Genomic DNA, 18136 nt, shown 5'->3' on the forward strand with positions numbered 1-18136 from the left:
TCTACATGAGCCCACTGTTGGGTAGGGACCGTCTCTATATGTTGCCAACTTGTACTTCCGAAGCTTTTAGTACAGTGCTCTGCACACAGTAAGCGCTCAATAAATACGATTGATTGATTGATTGATTGATTGATTGACATCTTGTCCCCCTAGAGCTTTTCCGTTTCTTAGCAACGCCCAAGATGGCCGTTGCGCGAGCATCCCTGGGAACCGTAGTCCCATCTCTTCACGGCGGCCTTGTTTATCGCGCAGGCGGAGGCGGTTGGAGACTACATTTCCCAGAATCCCTCGCGTCCGCACCGCCCGAGAGGCTTGCGAAATCCCGGAGCCCCGGCGAGTTTTACCTGAATGGAGGACGCCAGGTGCCGCGGGGGCCGCCGGGAAATGTAGTTCGCTGGCCAGGGGCGCGCCCCCCCGGGGCGGTAGGTCGGGGAGCAGAGGGGAGACTACGATTCCCAGCGGGAGCCGCGCGTGGGGTACGAAAGAGGAACCCGCAGGACACCCTGTGGTTGGGGTGAGTTTGGATTCCAGGCCAGGGCCAGGGCAGTGGACAATGGGCAGTGGGGAGAAGCTAGAGGGAGAGGTGATCCTTGGTCCTTGGTGATCCTTGGTCCTTGAGCCCCTTCCTTCCTCTCCCCCTCGTCCCCCTCTCCATCCGCCCCATCTTACCTCCTTCCCTTCCCCACAGCACCTGTATATATGTGTATATATATTTGTACATATTTATGACTCAATTTACTCATTTACGTATTTTACTTGCACATATCTATTCTATTTATTTTATTTTGTTAGTAGGTTTGGTTTTGTTCTCTGTCTCCCCCTTTTAGACTGTGAGCCCACTGTTGGGTAGGGACTGTCTCTATGTGTTGCCAATTTGTATTTCCCAAGCGCTTAGTACAGTGCTCTGCACATAGTAAGCGCTCAATAAATACGATTGATGATGTTGGTCTAGAAGGCAGTTGGGCAGGATTTGGGGGTGTCGAGGCTGCTGGGGAGCTGGGAGAGGTTTGAGTGACATCTAACCCATCCCCACCGGACCCATGCACATTTTTAGCCCCATATCTACATGTATGTTGTTTTTGTCTCCCCCTTTTAGACTGTGAGCCCACTGTTGGGTAGGGACTGTCTCTATATGTTGCCAATTTGTACTTCCCAAGCGCTTAGTACAGTGCTCTGCACACAGTAAGCGCTCAATAAATACGATTGATGATATACCGTTGTCTCTTCAATATTCCATCGCGATACGCTTGCCCTGCTTTAATAATAATGATGATGGTGTTTATCGTCATCATCATCATCAATCGTATTTATTGAGCACTTACTGTGTGCAGAGCACTGTACTAAGCGCTTGGGAAGTACAAGTTGGCAACATATAGAGACAGTCCCTACCCAACAGTGGGCTCACAGTCTAAAAGCACTGTTCCAAGCGCTTAGTATGTGCAAAGCACTGTTCCAAGCGCTGGGGAGGTTACAGGGTGATCGGGTTGTCCCACGGGGGGCTCACAGTATTCATCCCCATTTTACAGGTGAGGTAACTGAGGCACAGAGAAGTTAAGTGACTTGCCCAAAGTCACACAGCTGACAGTTGGCAGAGCTGGGATTCCATCAGGTTGTCCCACGGGGGGCTTACAGTATTAATCCCCATTTTACGGGTGAGGTAACTGAGGCACAGAGAAGTTAAGTGACTTGCCCAAAGTCACACAGCTGGCAGTTGGCAGAGTGGGATTCGAACCCATGACCTCTGACTCCAAAGCCCGTGCTCTTTCCACTGAGCCATGCTGCTTCTTCAATAATAATAATGATAATCCTTCCCTTCTCCACAGCACCTGTATATATGTTTGTACATATTTATTACTCTATTTACTTGTACATATTCTACTTATTTTATTTTGTTAATATGTTTTGTTTTGTTCTCTGTCTCCCCCTTCTAGACTGTGAGCCCACTGTTGGGTAGGGACCATCTCTATATATTGCCAACTTGTACTTCCCAAGCGCTTAGTGCAGTGCTCTGCACACAGTAAGCGCTCAATAAATACGATTGAATGAATGAATGAATGAATTTATTAAGCGCTTAGTATGTGCAAAGCACTGTTCTAAGCGCTGGGGAGGTTACAGGGTGATCAGGTTGTCCCATGGGGGGCTCACAGTCTTAATCCCCATTTTACAGATGAGGTAACTGAGGCACAGAGAAGTTAAATGGCTTGCCCAAAGTCACACAGCTGACGATTGGCGGAGCTGGGATTTGAGCCCATGACCTGTGATTCCAAAGCCCGTGCTCTTTCCACTGAGCCACGCTGCTTTCATTCATTCAATCGTATTTATTGAGCGCTTACTGTGTGCAGAGCACGGTACTAAGCACTTGGGAAGTACAAGTTGGCAACATATAGAGACGGTCCCTACCCAACAGTGGGCTCACAGTCTAGAAGGGGGAGACAGACAACGAAACAAAATATATAAACCAAGTAAGATAAATTGAATAAATATGTACAAATAAAATAAATAAATAGAGTAATAAATATGTACAAACATATATACATATATACAGGTGCTGTGGGGAGGGGAAGTAGGTAAGGCGGGGGGATGGTTTCTGTTGTATCTTTCAACTTCCTCCTTCCACTATTTGTCAATATTTTTTCCCCCTTCAGTCTGCCCTCCGCGTTGGGTTGTGGTCTCCTGGAGGGCAAGGGTTGGTGCCTTGTTTCTGCTGATCTCTCCAAAGCACTTAGTGTATTCATTCATTCAGTCATTTATTGAGCGCTTACTGTGTGCAGAGCATTGTACTAAGCACTTGGAAAGTAAAATTCGGTCACATATAGAGACAGTCCCTACCCAACAACAGGCTCACAGTCTAGAATGGGGAGACAGACAGCAAAACAAGTAGACAGGTGGTATAGTGCTTTGTACTCAGGTGGTCCATGACTACTAATGATGATGGCAATGATGATGAGGTGAGAAGAGGGCTAGGTTTGGGGTGATGGGGCTGAGTGAGGCCAGACAGGAGGGATTTGGGTTGCAGGCAGGAAAGGTCGGGAGACAGGCGTGATTTGGGAGAATGAATTAGGAAGGGGGGACATGGGCATGTTTTGGGATAAAAGGAATAGGATGGGGATGGGGACATGTGCACAGTTGTGGTTGCCATATTTTAGGAAGGGCAGAACAGCTGAAGAAGGGCCAGGGAACGGAAATGTACTCTTGGAGCATGTATGTTCTTATCTTAATACTCTTGTTTCTCCCGATAATCTATTAATAATATTGATGGAGTGCTTAGAAGAGTACAGTAGAGTTCACAGGCTTGATCTCCGCTCTCCCAGAACCTAAAATTTAGCGGTGAAGACAGACATGAAAATAAATTTCAGATAGGTAGAGAGTATAATGATAGAAAGAGTATAAACCAGAGAGTATAACGATATGGGCAAGGATACTAGGGAAGTGTGAGTCACCAAGTGCTTAGGTGAAATGAAAGTACTGAAGTGGCGTTTCAGGGGGCTATAGAGAGAGGTGATGAGATTAATCAGGGAAGGCCTCTTGGAGGAGGTGTGATTTCAGAAGAGCCTTGAAAATGGGAAAGCAGGGAGAGAAGGCTGATGAGCAGAAGGGTAAGCTGATGGAGAGGGAGAATGAGGCAAGGTGAATGTTGGCTTCAGAGGAGTGAAGTGTATAAATTGGGATGTAGTGGGTGAAGAGTGAGGATAAATAATAATTGTGGTATTTGTTAAGCACTTACTATGTGCCAGGTACTGTACTAAGCGCTGGGTTAGATACAAACAAATCGGGTTATACCCAGCCCCTGTCCCATGAGGGGTCACAGTTTCAATCCTCATTCATTCATTCATTCAATCGTATTTATTGAGCGATTACTGTGTGCAGAGCACTGTACTAAGCTCTTGGGAAGTACAAGTCGGCAACATATAGAGACGGTCCCTACCCAACAACGAGCTCATTCATTTTACGAATGAGGTAAATGAGGCCCAGAGAAGTAAAGTGTCTTGCCTAAGGTCACACAGCAGACAGGTGGCAGAGCTGGGGTTAGAACCCATGACCTTCTGACTCTCAGGCCCATGCTCTATCCACTATGCCATGCTGCTTCTCTAATACCATAAGTATTATTATTATTATATGACTCTTCCAAGCACTTAGTACAGTGTTCTGCACACAGTAAGTGCTCAATAAATGTCACTAATATTTGATTTGGGGAGCGGTTGGAAGATCTTGTGAGAGATGGCAGAGAAGGATGAGAGAGTGGATGGGGTTTGAGGGTGGATATGAGGGAGCCGGGAAAGTGAGAGGGAGATTTTTGAGGAGGCTCCACTGGATGGTTAAGATTTTGACTAGGAAGGTGGGGGTCCAGGGAATTTCAGGAGGGAGTTAAAGATCTGGAATAGGTGGGGGCAGTGGGCATGGGAGTCAATGAGGGAAGAGTAGTATTGCTGAGCGTAGGAGAGGGCAGATGAGGTTGAAATTAAATATAACTGAGGTTGGCCTGATGCCTGGATTTCTGCCAGCAGCTCTCCGCGGCACAAGAGCGGAGGAAATGAACTGTGAAGGTGAGCCAGGGATGACGGCTGCGGGTGTGAGATAAATGGAGGAACTGGGGATGAGGGAGATGAGTTTGCTGGGGAGGGTGGAGTTGAAGGTGTGCATTTGTACATCACGAGAGAGGAAATTCTGCATCAAGGGAGTGTAGGTGGGGCAAGAGATTGGAGGTTTGCTGGGGGGCGGGTTGGAGAGAAGGCAAACTTATTTTAGTGTCTGTCTTCCCCTACTACAATATAAGATCCTTGAGGGCAGGAATACTAATTCTGTTGTACCCTCCAAAGGGCATTGTTTTGAACACAAAAAGGTGCTCAATAAGTACTTTTACTGGATTGTTTTGACTGGTGGTGCAGCTTCCCTGTGTGGAGAGATTAGAAGGGTCGGGATCTTTATTTTAGGAAGATGCAAGTTGAGAAGAGTCAGGATCGAAGTATTCAAAATTCTGGAGTGTGTGGTCAGAGCATAAGTGGAATTGTTGTGTCCCCTGGCACCAAGGTAAGGAGGCACCCCTGGAGTCTGAGGGTGAAAGGTTTAAACAAACCAAAGGGAACTCTTCTTCCAAATGGTGTGAGTGAATAGAATTTGTTCCCACAAGAAGTTGGACAGGCCAAAAATAGCAGATTCAAGAAGGGATTGCGATAAATCAATTAATGATGAGCCTTTGATGGATTATTACAGGGAAGAATTTAGTGGGGTTGGATGGTCCTTGCTGTGTCATTATGGGAGAGTCTCAGTGGAGAGGGGAGAAGGGAGAATTAGGGTTGTTGGATGGTCTGTGCTGTGTGATTGCAGGGAGAGTCTGGAGTGGAGAGAGGAGAGTCAGGGATGTTGGGTGGTTCGTGTTGGGACAGTGGGAGACAGTTCGGTTGAGAAGGGAAAGTCAAGGGGTTGTTGGGGCACTAGGGGAGTGTCAGGACTCTTGGGTGGTCCATGCTGAGTCACTGAGGGAGAGACAGGGATGGAGAGAAGAGAGTCAAGGATGTTGAATGAAACCATTGGAGAGCCATCTCCTTGCTTTTAGGACCCTCTTCAGGACCCCGATGAGGGGAGGGGGTCCTTTCCTCACTGGGAGTCAGCTGCCTCTCAGGTTCAAGACCGTCTCAATCAATCAATGGTATTTATTCAGTACTGAATACAGTACTGTGTTTAGTACTGTACTAAACGTTTGGGAGAGTATATTAGGCTGTGAGCTCATTGTGGGCAGGAATCATCATCATCATCAATCGTATTTATTGAGCGCTTACTATGTGCAGAGCACTGTACTAAGCGCTTGGGAAGTACAAATTGGCAACATATAGAGACAGTCCTACCCAACAGTGGGCTCACAGTCTAAAAGAATGTGTCTGTTGTTCTTATATGGTTCTCTCCCAAGTGCTTAGTACAGTGCTTTGCACACAGTAAGCACTCAATAAATACTATTGAATGAATGAATATACTAGACTGTAGCTGGTAGACAGTCTCCCTGTCCATAAGGAGCTTACAGTTAGTAGCTGGTGTTTGGGAAACCTGATGGTCAGTCAGGGGAGCCCGTGTTCAGATCCCTGATTCTTCTCAGGAGTTGTAGCTAGCCGAGCTTCTCAAGGGCTTGTTCCCATTTAGCTATCACACCCAGAGCCATAGCACATAGCAGGGCCCATCCCAACTCTGGGCACGCTCCTTCCCTCCACGCCTCCCTCCTCATGCCCTGCGGACTGTCCTTCCCCGCCCTCCTCCTGGCTTCCAACCAGCTCAGCCCGAGAGTCTTCCCAGCTCTGGCTACCATCTTAAGTGAAAGATCCAACTTCCGAGAGCTCGTGTTGCTAAGGCCAAGTGTGTTTCTCATCTGCCATGCTTCCCTGCAGCCAGGCAAGGAGGAGTCTGTGTCCGCGAAATATTGGTGTTGGGTTTCCTGGCAGCAGGAAGGTTTGGGTGAGAGGACCCATTTGCTTGGCAGACCAACCTGTCATGCCAGCTAGGCCAGGGCGTGTGGATCCACCTCCACCCCACCCCCAGCCATGGGAGTCACCCATGAGGTTTGCCACTCACTGTGCCCAAGTAGTCTGTTGGGGAGAATTTGGTTTAGGGGTTCCTGAAGTCAAGTCAGTTAAGCCAGCCCCCCTTGACGGCCAGGTTTCTATGGTCATCAAACACTGCTTTCTATCTAATTGAACCCCCACAATCCAGAATATAGCCAGTGAGTCTCTGATCTAGAAAGGGCTAGTAGTAGTAGTTAATATTAATAATAACAGTAATAATAATTGTGGTATTTTTTAAACACTTACAATCTACCAAAGACTGTTGTAAGCTCTGGGGTAGATACAAGGTAATCAGATTGAACACAGTCCCCTTCCAAATGGGGCTCACAGCCTTAATTTTACAGATGAGGTAACTGAGGTCCAGTGAAGTGACTTGCCCAAGGTCACACACTAGACATGTGGCAAAGCTGGGATTAGAACCCATGTCCTCTGATTTATAGACTGTGAGCCCACTGTTGGGTAGGGACTGTCTCTATATGTTGCCAACTTGTACTTCCCAAGCGCTTAGTACAGTGCTGTGCACACAGTAAGTGCTCAATAAATACGATTGATTGATTGACTCCCAGGCCCGGGCTCTTTCCTCCCGGCTTCTGTCCACTGAGCCATTCTGCTTCTCACTGTTGCACTGGTGGTATTTATTGAGTGCCTACTAAATGCAGTGCACTGTACTAAGCACTTTGGGAGTACAACAGAAGCACAAAACATGGTCTGGGCCCACGAGGCATTCCCATTCTGATGGGAGAGCGACATAGAAATATTGAATATGGATGCAATTGCTGAAAAATTCCATAAATACGTAAGTGCGTGAGCAGACTGAAAGGTCAATAAGAATTGGAATATTGATGAATAGTTGGGAAAGACTTGTTGGTAGAGGAGGTGGATTGGTGGATCAAGAGAAGAGAGGCTAGGTAGGGAATCCCCCGGGCCTGGAATGCCCTCCCTCTGCCCATCCGCCAAGCTAGCTCTCTTCCTCCCTTCAAGGCCCTACTGAGAGCTCACCTCCTCCAGGAGGCCTTCCCAGACTGAGCCCCTTCATTCCTCTCCCCCTCATCCCCCTCTCCATCCCCCCCATCTTACCTCCTCCCTTCCCCACAGCACGTGTATATATGTATATATGTTTGTACATATTTATTACTCTGTTTATTTTACTTGTACATATCTATTCTATTTATTTTATTTTGTTAGTATGTTTGGTTTTGTTCTCTGTCTCCCCCTTTTAGACTGTGAGCCCACTGTTGGGTAGAGACTGTCTCTATATATTGCCAACTTGTACTTCCCAAGCGCTTAGTACAGTGCTCTGCACACAGTAAGCACTCAATAAATACGATTGATTGATTGATTGATTGAATCCAAATGGGGTATGGTGGTCCAGGATACTCGGAGGGGTTCTAGAGAGTGGGGGTCTTTTGGGAGGGTGGGCAGGGGAGAAGGTGGAGAGGGCTAAAGTCTGGCACATATGGGTAGGGAGAGTTGGAGGCATGAGCAGGCAGACAGTGTGAGCAAGGAGTCGGAGGCGGGGAAGACAAGAGCGGGGTATAGCCAGAAGAGAAGAGGGGAGACCTGAGCTGAGTGATCTTATACTGTGTACAGAGCACTGTACTCTGCTCTCTGGAGGCAACACTACAGCAGAATTGGTAGATATGTTTTCTGCTTACAGTCTAGAGGGGGAGATAGGCACTAATATATATAAATTACGGATCAGCACATGAGTGATGTTCAGGAAGATCATCTGGATGGTAGCATGGAGTGCAGACTGAAGAGGGGAGAGTCTGGGTCCTGGAAGGCTGATTCAGCTGTCCAGCTGTGATATGATGATGATGATGGCATTTATTAAGCACTTACTATGTGCAAAGCACTGTTCTAAGTGCTGATGCTGGAGAAGCAGCGTGGTGTAGACGATAGAGCATGGGCCTAGAAGTCAGAAGGTCATGGGGTCTAATCCCGGCTCAGCCACTTGTCTGCTGTGTGACCTTGGCAAGTCATTTCACACTCTGTGCCTCAGTTCTCTCATCTGTAAAATGGGGATTGAGAATGTGAGCCCCACATGGGACAGGGACTGTTTCCAACCTGATTTGCTTGTATCCATCCCAGCCCTTAGTTCAGTGCCTGGCAACATAGTAAGTGCTTAACAAATTCCATAATTATTATTATTATTATTATATGATGAGAGCTTGAGCCACTGTAATGACCCTCTCCCTTCTGCATGGTCCGTGTACTTGGATTTGTGCCTTTTGGGCGTTTGGTATTCACCCCACCCTCAGCCTCACATCACCTATGTACATATTCAGAAATTATTTATATTAATGTCTGTCTCCCCCTCTAAACTGTATACTCCTCATGGGCAAGGAACACGTCTACCAACTCTGTTGTACTGTACTCTCTCAAGTTCTTAGTACAGTGCTCTGCACTCAGTAAGTGCTCAATAAATATTATTGATTGAAAGTGGCTGCAGGGATGGAGAGGAAGTGGAGGAGCCATGAATTGTTTTGGAGGAAAAGTCAGTAGATGGTACTTGTTAAGGGCTTACTATGTGCCAAGCACTGTTCTAAGCACTGGAGTAATAATAATAATGGTATTTGTTAAGTGCTTACTATGAGCAAAGCACTGTTCTAAGCTCTGGGGGGAATACAAGGTAATCAGGTTGTCCCATGTGGGGCTCACAGTCTTAATCCCCATTTTCCAGATGAGGTAACTGAGGCACAGAGAAGTTAAGTGAATTGCCCAAAGTCACACAGCTGATAAGTGGCAGAGCCGGGATTAGTACATATTTACTATTCTATTTATTTTATTTGGGTAATATGTTTTGTTTTGTTGTCTGTCTCCCCCTTCTAGACTGGGAGCCCGCTGTTGGGTAGGGACCATCTCTATATGTTGCCAACTTGTACTTCCCAAGCGCTTAGTACAGTGGTCTGCACACAGTAAGCGCTCAATAAATACGACTGAATGAATGAATGAATGAATGAATGAATTAGAACCCATGACCTCTGACTCCCAAGGCCAGGCTCTTTCCACTGAGCCATGCTGCTTCTCTAGGCACAAGTTAATCAGGTTGGCACAAGTTAATCAGGTTGGACACAGTCCCTGTTCCACTTGAGGCTCACACTCATATCCCCGTTTTACAGATGAGGTAACTGAGGCACAGAGAAGGTAAGTGACTTGCCCAAGGTCACACAGCAGATATATGGCAGAGCCAGGATTAGAACCGAGGTCCTTCTGACTCCCAGGCCTGTGCTCTTTCCACTAAGCCATGTTGCTTCTCAAATGCTGGCGTGTTATCAGATGCTAGCGTGGATTGGCTGTGACAGCAAGCAGCAGTCAAGGATGAAAGCAACGTTGCTGAGAGAATGGTGGTATTAATAATAATGGCATTTATTAAGTGCTTACTATGTGCAAAGCACTGTTCTAAGTGCTGGGGAGGTTACAAGGTGATCAGGTTGTCCCTCGGGGGGCTCACAGTCTTAATCCCCATTTTACAGATGAGGTAACTGAGGCACAGAGAAGTTAAGTGACTTGCCCAAAGTCACACAGCTGACAGTTGGCAGAGCCAGGATTTGAACCCATGATTTCCGACTCCAAAGCCCGGACTCTTTCCACTGAGCCACGCTGGTGTTGCCAGCAGAGATGGGGAAGGTTTAAAAGGGAAATGAGCAGTTCAGCTTTGAACCTGCTGAGTTTGGGGTGCCGGCAGGCTGTCCACAAGGAGACTTCCTGGAGGCAAGAGGAGATGCGGGATTGGATAGCAGGGGAGAGGTCAGGGCAAGGGAAGTTAATATGAGAGTCATCACCTAGAAAAGATAGAAGCGTGAAGCAGCTTGACTTGGTGGATAGAACACAGGCCTGTGAGTCAGAGACCTGGGTCCTAATCCCAGCTCCACCATTTGTCTGCGGCGTGAACCTGGCTGAGTCAGTTCACTTCTCTGGGCCTCAGTTCCCTCACCTGCAAAATGGGGATTAAGACTGTGAGCTCTAGGTGAGACATGGACTGTGTCCAACCTGATTATTCATTCATTCACCTTTATTCAGTGCTTGCTGGTTGCGAAGTACTACACTAAGCACTTGAGAGAGTACAATATAACAATAAAGACGCATTCCCTGCCCAAAATGAGCTTAACTTGTATCTTCCCCCATTGCTTAGTCCAGTGCCTAGCACTGAGCAAGTGCTTAAACAAATACCATTTAAAAAAAAAAGGGTATTTTGCTCCTGAGTGTGACTGGAACTGGGCAAGCACAGACTGGAGTTGCAGAATGAAGCCTGGAGGCTTTCTAGCCCGCGCCTGGAATCCTGGGAGGAGATATTGCGATACCAATCTCTTTTCCGCTTGCAGGGCTTCCTGTTGGCGCCTTAGCAGTGGCTCGCTGCCCTGAACTGGTCCACGTGGAGCTGGGAGACGTGTGCCCCAAGGAGCCCGAAGCCAACCACAAGCCCAAACCTCTAGTCACAGCCTTGGCAGATTAATTTGGGAGGAATGGTGAATGAGCTGGGTGAAGCAAACGAGAAGTGGATATAGAGGAGGTAAAGAGCAAACAAAAAGCCTTCAAGCCAGTGATTAGGAATGGCTCTCCACTAGATGTGAAGAGAAATGGGTAACCATTGAAGATTTTTGAAGGGTGGGGAGATATAATCAGAGCAACGTTTTAGAAAAATGATCTGGGCAGCAGGATGAAGTTAGGGGAGAGGCCAGAGTCAGGGAGAAAGGTGAGGTGGTTGATAAAATAATCAAGGTGGGAGATGTCAGGAAGTCCATCAGTCAATCAGTGGTATTTATTGAATACTTACTGTGTGCAGAGTAATAATAATGGCATTTATTAAGCGCTTACTTTGTGCAAATACTGTTCTAAGCACTGGGGAGGTTACAAGGTGATCAGGTTGTCCCATGGGGGCTCACAGTCTTAATCCCCATATTACAGATGAGGTAACTGAGGCACAGAGAAGTTAAGTGACTTGCCCAAAGTCACACAGCTGACAATTGGTGGAGCCGGGATTTGAACCCCTGATCTCTGACTCTAAAACCTGTGCTCTTTCCACTGAGCCACGCTGCTTCTCGTGTACTGTATTAAGCACTTGAGAGAGTACAGTACAGTAGAGTTGGGAGGCATGTTCCTTGCCTATAATGAGCTTTCAGTCTAGAACAGTAGACAGGCATTAATATAAACAAATAATGTATAGGTATGAACATAAGTGCCATGGGGTGAATACCAAATGTCCAAAGGCCACAGATCCAAGTGTATAAGTGACACAGAAGGGAGAGGGAGCAGGGGAAAAGAGGGCTTAATTAGGGAAAGTTTCTTGGAGGAGATGTGATCTTAGTGCTTTGAAGATGGGGAGGGTGGAGATCTGGCATATATGAAGAGGGAGGAAATTCCAGGGCCGAGGTGGGGGTGTGGGGACAACTCTTCTCCAGAATGGAGAATGGATTTATTTTCCAAAATAAGTGAGCAATAGCTGGAAATGAGGGGAATATGGAGTTGAGGATGGGAACATAAAGAAGGGAAAAAGGTATGATGTGAGGTCACTGAGAGTTGAAGGGGTTATGGAGGTCTGATACAGTTGGTGGGGTCTGTAAATCAGCAGGGTCACATAATCAGAAGTTGAGATCAGCAGGATACTTCCCGAGATTAATTCACCTAAGCAAAGTGTCTCAATTGAATTCTAATCTGACAGCAACTGCTCTCCCCCTCTATCAATCAGTCATATTTATTGAGTGCAGAGCACTGTACTAAGCACTTGGGATAGTAATAATGATAATGATGGTATTTGTTAAGCGCTTACTATGTGCCAAGCACTGTTTTAAGCGCTGGGGGCATACAAGGTATTCAGGTTGTCCCACGTGGGGCTCACAGTCTTAATCCCCGTTTTACAGATGAGGGAACTGAGGTACAGAGAAGTGAAGTGACTTGCCCAAAGTCACACAGCTGACAAATGGCAGAGTTGGGATTAGAACCCACTACCTGTGACTCCCAAGCCCGGGATCTTTCCACTGAGCCACACTGCTAACACGATAACAGAGTTGGTAGTCATATTCCCTACTCACAAGGAGCTGAAGGAACATGGTGGAGTGGATAGAGCATGGGCCTGGGAGTCAGAAGGTCATGGGTTCAAATCCCGGCTCTGCTACTTGTCTGCTCTGTGGCTTTGGGCAAGTCACTTCATTTCTCTGGGCCTCAATTACCTCATCTGTAAAATGGGGATTGAGACTGTGAGCCCAATGTGGGACAGGGACTGTGTCCAACCTATTTAACTTGTATCTACCCTAGCGCTTAGTACAGTGCCTGGCACATAGTAGGTGCTTAACAGATACCACAATTATCACTATTACTATTATTAGTGAGGGAGGTAAGCTCCTTGTCGGCAGGGATCACATCTACCAACTACGTCATATTGTTCCCTCGCAGGTGCTTAACGCTCTGCTCTGCGTACAGTAAACACTCGATAAATCAATCAATCAATCAATCGTATTTATTGAGCGCTTACTGTGTGCAGAGCACCGTACTAAGCACTTGGGAAGTACAAGTTGGCAACATATAGAGACAGTCCCTACCCAACAGTGGGCACACAGTCTAAAAGAACCAGTGATTGATTGATAGACAAACTGGAAGTTTTAGTTCCTCTCCAAGTGTGTGGATTTCTGCATGTATTGTCTATCCCAACCTGGGGTGACCCTTGAAACTTGAAGAGCAGCCACATATGTTATCCTGCCCCTCCTCCAGCCTTGGTTGGCCTTCTCCCTGGCATGAAACAGACTGCGGGCAGCCCAGCACAGGCAGCCGCTCTTGGACGTTGGGATGCTTCTTGTCTCCTGGTTCCCAGGCTTCCATTCCCCGTTTATAACAGGCTCCCTGACCCTGCCTGGGGTCAGCCTGTGTTGTAAGGTGGAGGTCTGGAAGCAGCTGAAGGGAATGTCCCATCTCTCCTTGTCCATCCCACCTTGCAGCTCCTCAAACCCGGAGGAGTTTCTCCTGTTTTATCATTTATCAAGTGTTTATGATGTGCCGAGCGCTGGGGTAAATACAAGATTATCAGATTGGACACATTGTCCATTCCTTATGGGCATCACAATCTATCTTTTATCCCCATTTTACAGGTGAAGAAACAGGCCCAGAGAGGTTGTGACTTTCCCAAGAGACATAGTAGGCTAATGGTAAAGGGGGGCACTTAAACCCAGGCATCCTGACTAACAGTTTCCTCTAGACCCATATTGGGTTTTTTTTTACCACCCTTGGCCTGGGCTGTGGAAATCCCACACTTAGAACTTTAGAGAAACAGTGTGACCTAGTGGATAGAGCATGGGCCCGGTAGTCAGAAGTACCTGGGTTCTCTTCCTGGCTCCACCTCTTGTCTGATGTGTGACCTTGGGCAAATCACTTAATTCCTCTGTTACCTCATCTGTAAAATGGGGATTAAGACTCAGTCCTATGTGGGGCAGAAACTGGGTCTAACCGGATTAACTTGTATCTATCTCTGCACTTAGTAAAGTGCCTGATAGATGGTAAATGCTTAACAAATACCATAAAAAACCTCCCTCATTTCCAAGTAGGGAAGGGGAAATAATTGCTCACTTTAAAGCCACTGGTGCTTTTTTTTCTTCTTCAAGAATTCCAATTTCCTCCAGGATCAAAGCATTTGCATTTTGGAACCCAGAGCTGACTTCCTGTTCGCATATAGCATAGAGAAGCAGTGTGGCTCAGTGGAAAGAGCCCGGGCTTTGGAGTCAGAGGTCACGGGTTCAAATCCCGGCTCTGCCGCTTGTCAGCTGTATGACTTTGGGCAAGTCACTTCACTTCTCTGGGCCACAGTTACCTCAACTGTAAAATAGGGGTGAAGACTGTGAGCCCCATGTGGGACAATCTGATCAGCTTGTATCCTCCCCAGCGCTTAGAACAGTGCTTTGCACATAGTAAGCGCTTAACAAATACCAAAATAATTATTATGATGATGATGATGATGATTATTATTATTATTATTATAGCATGAAGGCAAAATTTTCAAGGCCTCAAAGGGCAGAGGCCAAGATTTCTTCATGGAAGTCCATTCTAGCCAGAAGGTAGGGTGGAAGGATGTCAAGTTGGTTGTAGAGAGCTGCCATAGTAGCCTGTTGAACACCTGTATCCACCCCACCCCCGCAGTAGGGGGCTAGTTATGTAGCCCTACCTAAACTTTGCTGCAGCTCTCCATGGGCTAGGACTCTTTGGGTGTGAGAATAGTCAGAATTAGGGCACAGGACCCCACCCTCTGCACTGGGATTTGAAGCTTTGGGATCCCTCCACAGGAGTAGCAATGCAGACCTCCATTTTGGTTGCCAGGCCAGGATCCCTGAGCCTTTCTAGTCCCTAGGAGGCTCAGCGATTGTTGAGGTTTGTTCGGAGCTAATCCATTCTGTGGAGCCCCCACGTGACACATTTTGTCACATAGCATGTGAAATCACTGGAGCCATCTTCCCTGGCTTTGCTCTTGTCCTGCTCCTGACCCTAAAGCCATTCACCTGCTCCCTAGGGTGAGGCAGGCCTCTGGGGGAGACTGAAAGGCTCGAAGGTACCCAGGAAGAGTCACCATCCCAATACTGGCTCTCCGTGCCACTTATAGTTTTCCCCTTTCTCTTTGAGAGAAGTGGCAGAAAGACCTAGATTCCCATTGACCCCTTGATTCCACCCGTCTGCCCTGGGCTAGCAACCAGGTTCCCCTCTGACATCTCCAGACCCCCTTGGAAGGCCTGCCCAGGGCACTGCCCCATCCCAGTGGCAAAGAGGTATTTCCTGGCAGGGGTAGGAGCAGGGTCTCCTCCTGCTTCCCCAGCCCTGCAACCTTTTTCACTTCCCATGCAGGTAAGGTGCTGTTGCATGAAAGTTAGCTTCTGGGCATGTATGGCATCAGAGGAAGCCAGGTTTTAAGGTGGTGGGGATTGCATAGGAGCTCCAGAGCCATCCCACCCCTCACCCCAGTGTTGCACTTGTGCAGTAACCATCTTCGTAAGGTCTGGCATGGGCTCTTCTTAGGCTTGTCCAAGTGGTGGGCATCTTGGAAGGGTCAGGAAGTGTGTGCCTACTGTCATAATCGATGGCCCTGGGCAGTAGCTGTCAGCTTTCCCCCACACTTATATTGTTTGGCCTCTGGAGCCAATATTCACCTTCATTAATATTCACCTTCCCAAATAAGGACTACCCCTCCAGGCCCAGCGGGAATGAGAGTTTACCCTTACTTTGGTCATGTTTGAAAAATATCACCCCTTCCTTTCCCTACCCTCTCTGCCTGTGGGGAAGCCATTTTACCTCCGCTCCTCCCCAAATCAAGGTTCTGCTTGTCCTGCCAGTGTCCTTGCCCCGTTGTTTCAGCCAGGACAGAGCTGCTGGGTTGATTATAAGGTCAGTGGGATTGAAGTTTGTGGCTTTCTCTCTGGCTGGAGTGGATTTCCCTGCCAGGCAGGTGTGCCAGTTAGCATTTAGCTGTTATGGGCCAGCAAGAGTGAAGGGCCAGACCTTGGTCTGGGAAAAAGTTTGGCTGTCAGTGCTGTGCAATGTCTCTGAAGTTTTCCCAAGAAGTTCTCGGTAGTTCTGATTTTGGAAGGAGCACACTCTTTAGACCATTTTGGCCTAGTAGATAGATAATGGGCCTGGGAGTCTGAAGGACATTGGTTCTAATCCCAGCTCTTCTGCTTATCTGCGGTGTGATCTTGGGCAAATCACTTTACTTCTTTGTGTCTTAGCTCATGTGTAAAACAGGGATTAAGACTTGTACTTCCCAAGCGCTTAGTACAGTGCTCTGCACACAGTAAGCGCTCAATAAATACGATTGATGATGATTAAGACTGTGAGCCCCAGATGGGGCAGGGACTGTGTCTAGCCCGATTTGCTTGTATTCACCCTAACGCCTAGTACAGTGCCTGACAAATGGAAATCACTTAACGAATACCGTAATTATTATTAGACTGTAGCCATAGTTGTCACTGCCATGTGTTCAGCCTCCTGAAGTGCTGGGAGGTGGAGGGGGGTGGAGTGTGACTTTGTGGGGAGAGCAGCAGTGCATGTGTGTGTTTGTGTGTGTGTTTTTGTGGTTTTGAGGGGAGAACGGGAGTCCAGAGACCCTGAAGGTGGTGCTGTTGTGACAGATTTTTGTGTTCCCTAATAAGATGGTGAGCCGCAGGGGTGGGGTCTTCAACGAGAAAGGAAAGGCGTTTTCTGTTTATCAAGACTCTCGGCTCGGTGCCTGGAGGGAGGTGACGTGATGTTGGCCTGGTTGGAGTCTGAGGGGGAGCGAATGTCTTCACGCGGGGGCTGCCTCGGTCCTGGGACAGGCCTGGCGCAGCTCCTTTCTGAAATCCAGTATGAACTTTTCAAACAGATCGTGCTTGTTTCGCAGCGGCCCCCGAGTTCCCTCCTGCTGAGCCATCCGGTGCAGGCGTGCCGAAGCCCCAGCCCGCCGGATTCCCCTATGCAGTTGTGGACCGGTGAGTGAAGTCTGGGAAAGCCAATGGGCTGGAGGTCATGTTGTCCCCTCTGCTCCAACTGCCGGGGTGAGCAAAGGTGGTTGGGGCTGTGGCCGACCATCAGCTGGATTGGGTTTATCGGCGCTGGTACCAGGCAGTTACTGTCCCTGCTTTGACCTCCAGAGCCTGCTACAGGAGGCTGCCCAGCCCCAAGGGTTGCAGGGGGACAGCCGACTGTTAAGACTCCTCATTGTCTGGCAACCACCCACCTGCCAAAGCCAGACACAGCCAGAAGTGAAGACTTTTGAATGTCCCCAATTCCTACCCTGGATAAGGTAAGTCTGCCCTCTCCCTTCCCCACCTCCACTTCCTCCCACATTTTTCCCCCTCCCCACCCACCCACCAGGCCTGATGGTGTGCCAGCCCATTCTGGCCTTGGATAAACTTCCCCCAGGGGAGTATTTGAGAAGAGTCCCCTTGGATGTGGTGAAGATGGTCAGAGTCCTGGATGGTGCTCTCTCTTCCTCTATAGGCACCTGGCATCGTTGGACATGGCAGTCCCGTGTTTCATCCTCCTGACTAGACTATTTGTGGACGTGACCAGCAAATCTACAGAGAGCACGGTAAGTGCCACGGGCTGTGGCCAGAAGCCTCAATCTATCCACAGCTCAAACCAAAAGAACTGTAGCAGCCTCTAGACTGGCCTCCTGGGCGTTCAGGAAAGGAAGTCACTCTTTCTCTGGAGGCCCACCATGCTCTTCCAGCCTTGTTCCCATGGTGCCAGGGTACAGCTGAACCTAGTTGGGTTCAAGTGATCCTCCAGCACCCCGACACACTTGAGTTTGACACCTTTGGTGAGGTGATGGGGGATGGGGTTTTCCTAGGCACCCTGGGGGAATGACCTCCTGGCCCTAGTCTGGAGTCCCATCCTGTATTGGGAAGCTTGGAGAAGTTTCTGGATTGCAGTGCAGAATTCTTTCATTCAATTGTATTTATTAATAATAATGATGATGATGGCATTTATTAAGCGCTTATTATGTGCAAGGTACTGTACTAAGCGCTGGGGAGGTTACAAGGTGATCCGGTTGTCCCATCTGGGGCTCACAGTCTTAATCCCCATTTTACAGATGAGGTAACTGAGGCACAGAGAAGTTAAGTGACTTGCCCAAA

At 48.0% G+C, this 18136-nt stretch overlaps 1 protein-coding gene across 4 annotated transcripts in view; it reads left to right on the plus strand.

The window, feature by feature from the left end:
- Nucleotides 1-351: 351 nt before the first annotated feature.
- C5H1orf159 (chromosome 5 C1orf159 homolog) overlaps nucleotides 352-18136 on the plus strand; it is a 36142-nt gene continuing 18357 nt past the window's right edge. For 2 of the 4 annotated variants that reach the window (XM_038747412.1, XM_038747409.1), the window contains exons 1-4: nucleotides 352-514; nucleotides 10874-11061; nucleotides 16882-16987; nucleotides 17499-17589. In XM_038747412.1, the coding sequence (XP_038603340.1) occupies nucleotides 11022-11061; nucleotides 16882-16987; nucleotides 17499-17589 (237 nt within the window). In that variant the 5' untranslated portion in view covers nucleotides 352-514; nucleotides 10874-11021. Of the gene's footprint in view, nucleotides 515-10873; nucleotides 11062-16832; nucleotides 16988-17149; nucleotides 17302-17498; nucleotides 17590-18136 lie in introns of those variants that run through there. The other 2 variants (XM_038747411.1, XM_038747410.1) reach the window with 2 other exon arrangements.

Source organism: Tachyglossus aculeatus, chromosome 5 (assembly GCF_015852505.1).
Source record: "Tachyglossus aculeatus isolate mTacAcu1 chromosome 5, mTacAcu1.pri, whole genome shotgun sequence".
In the NCBI taxonomy this organism is placed as follows: domain Eukaryota; kingdom Metazoa; phylum Chordata; class Mammalia; order Monotremata; family Tachyglossidae; genus Tachyglossus; species Tachyglossus aculeatus.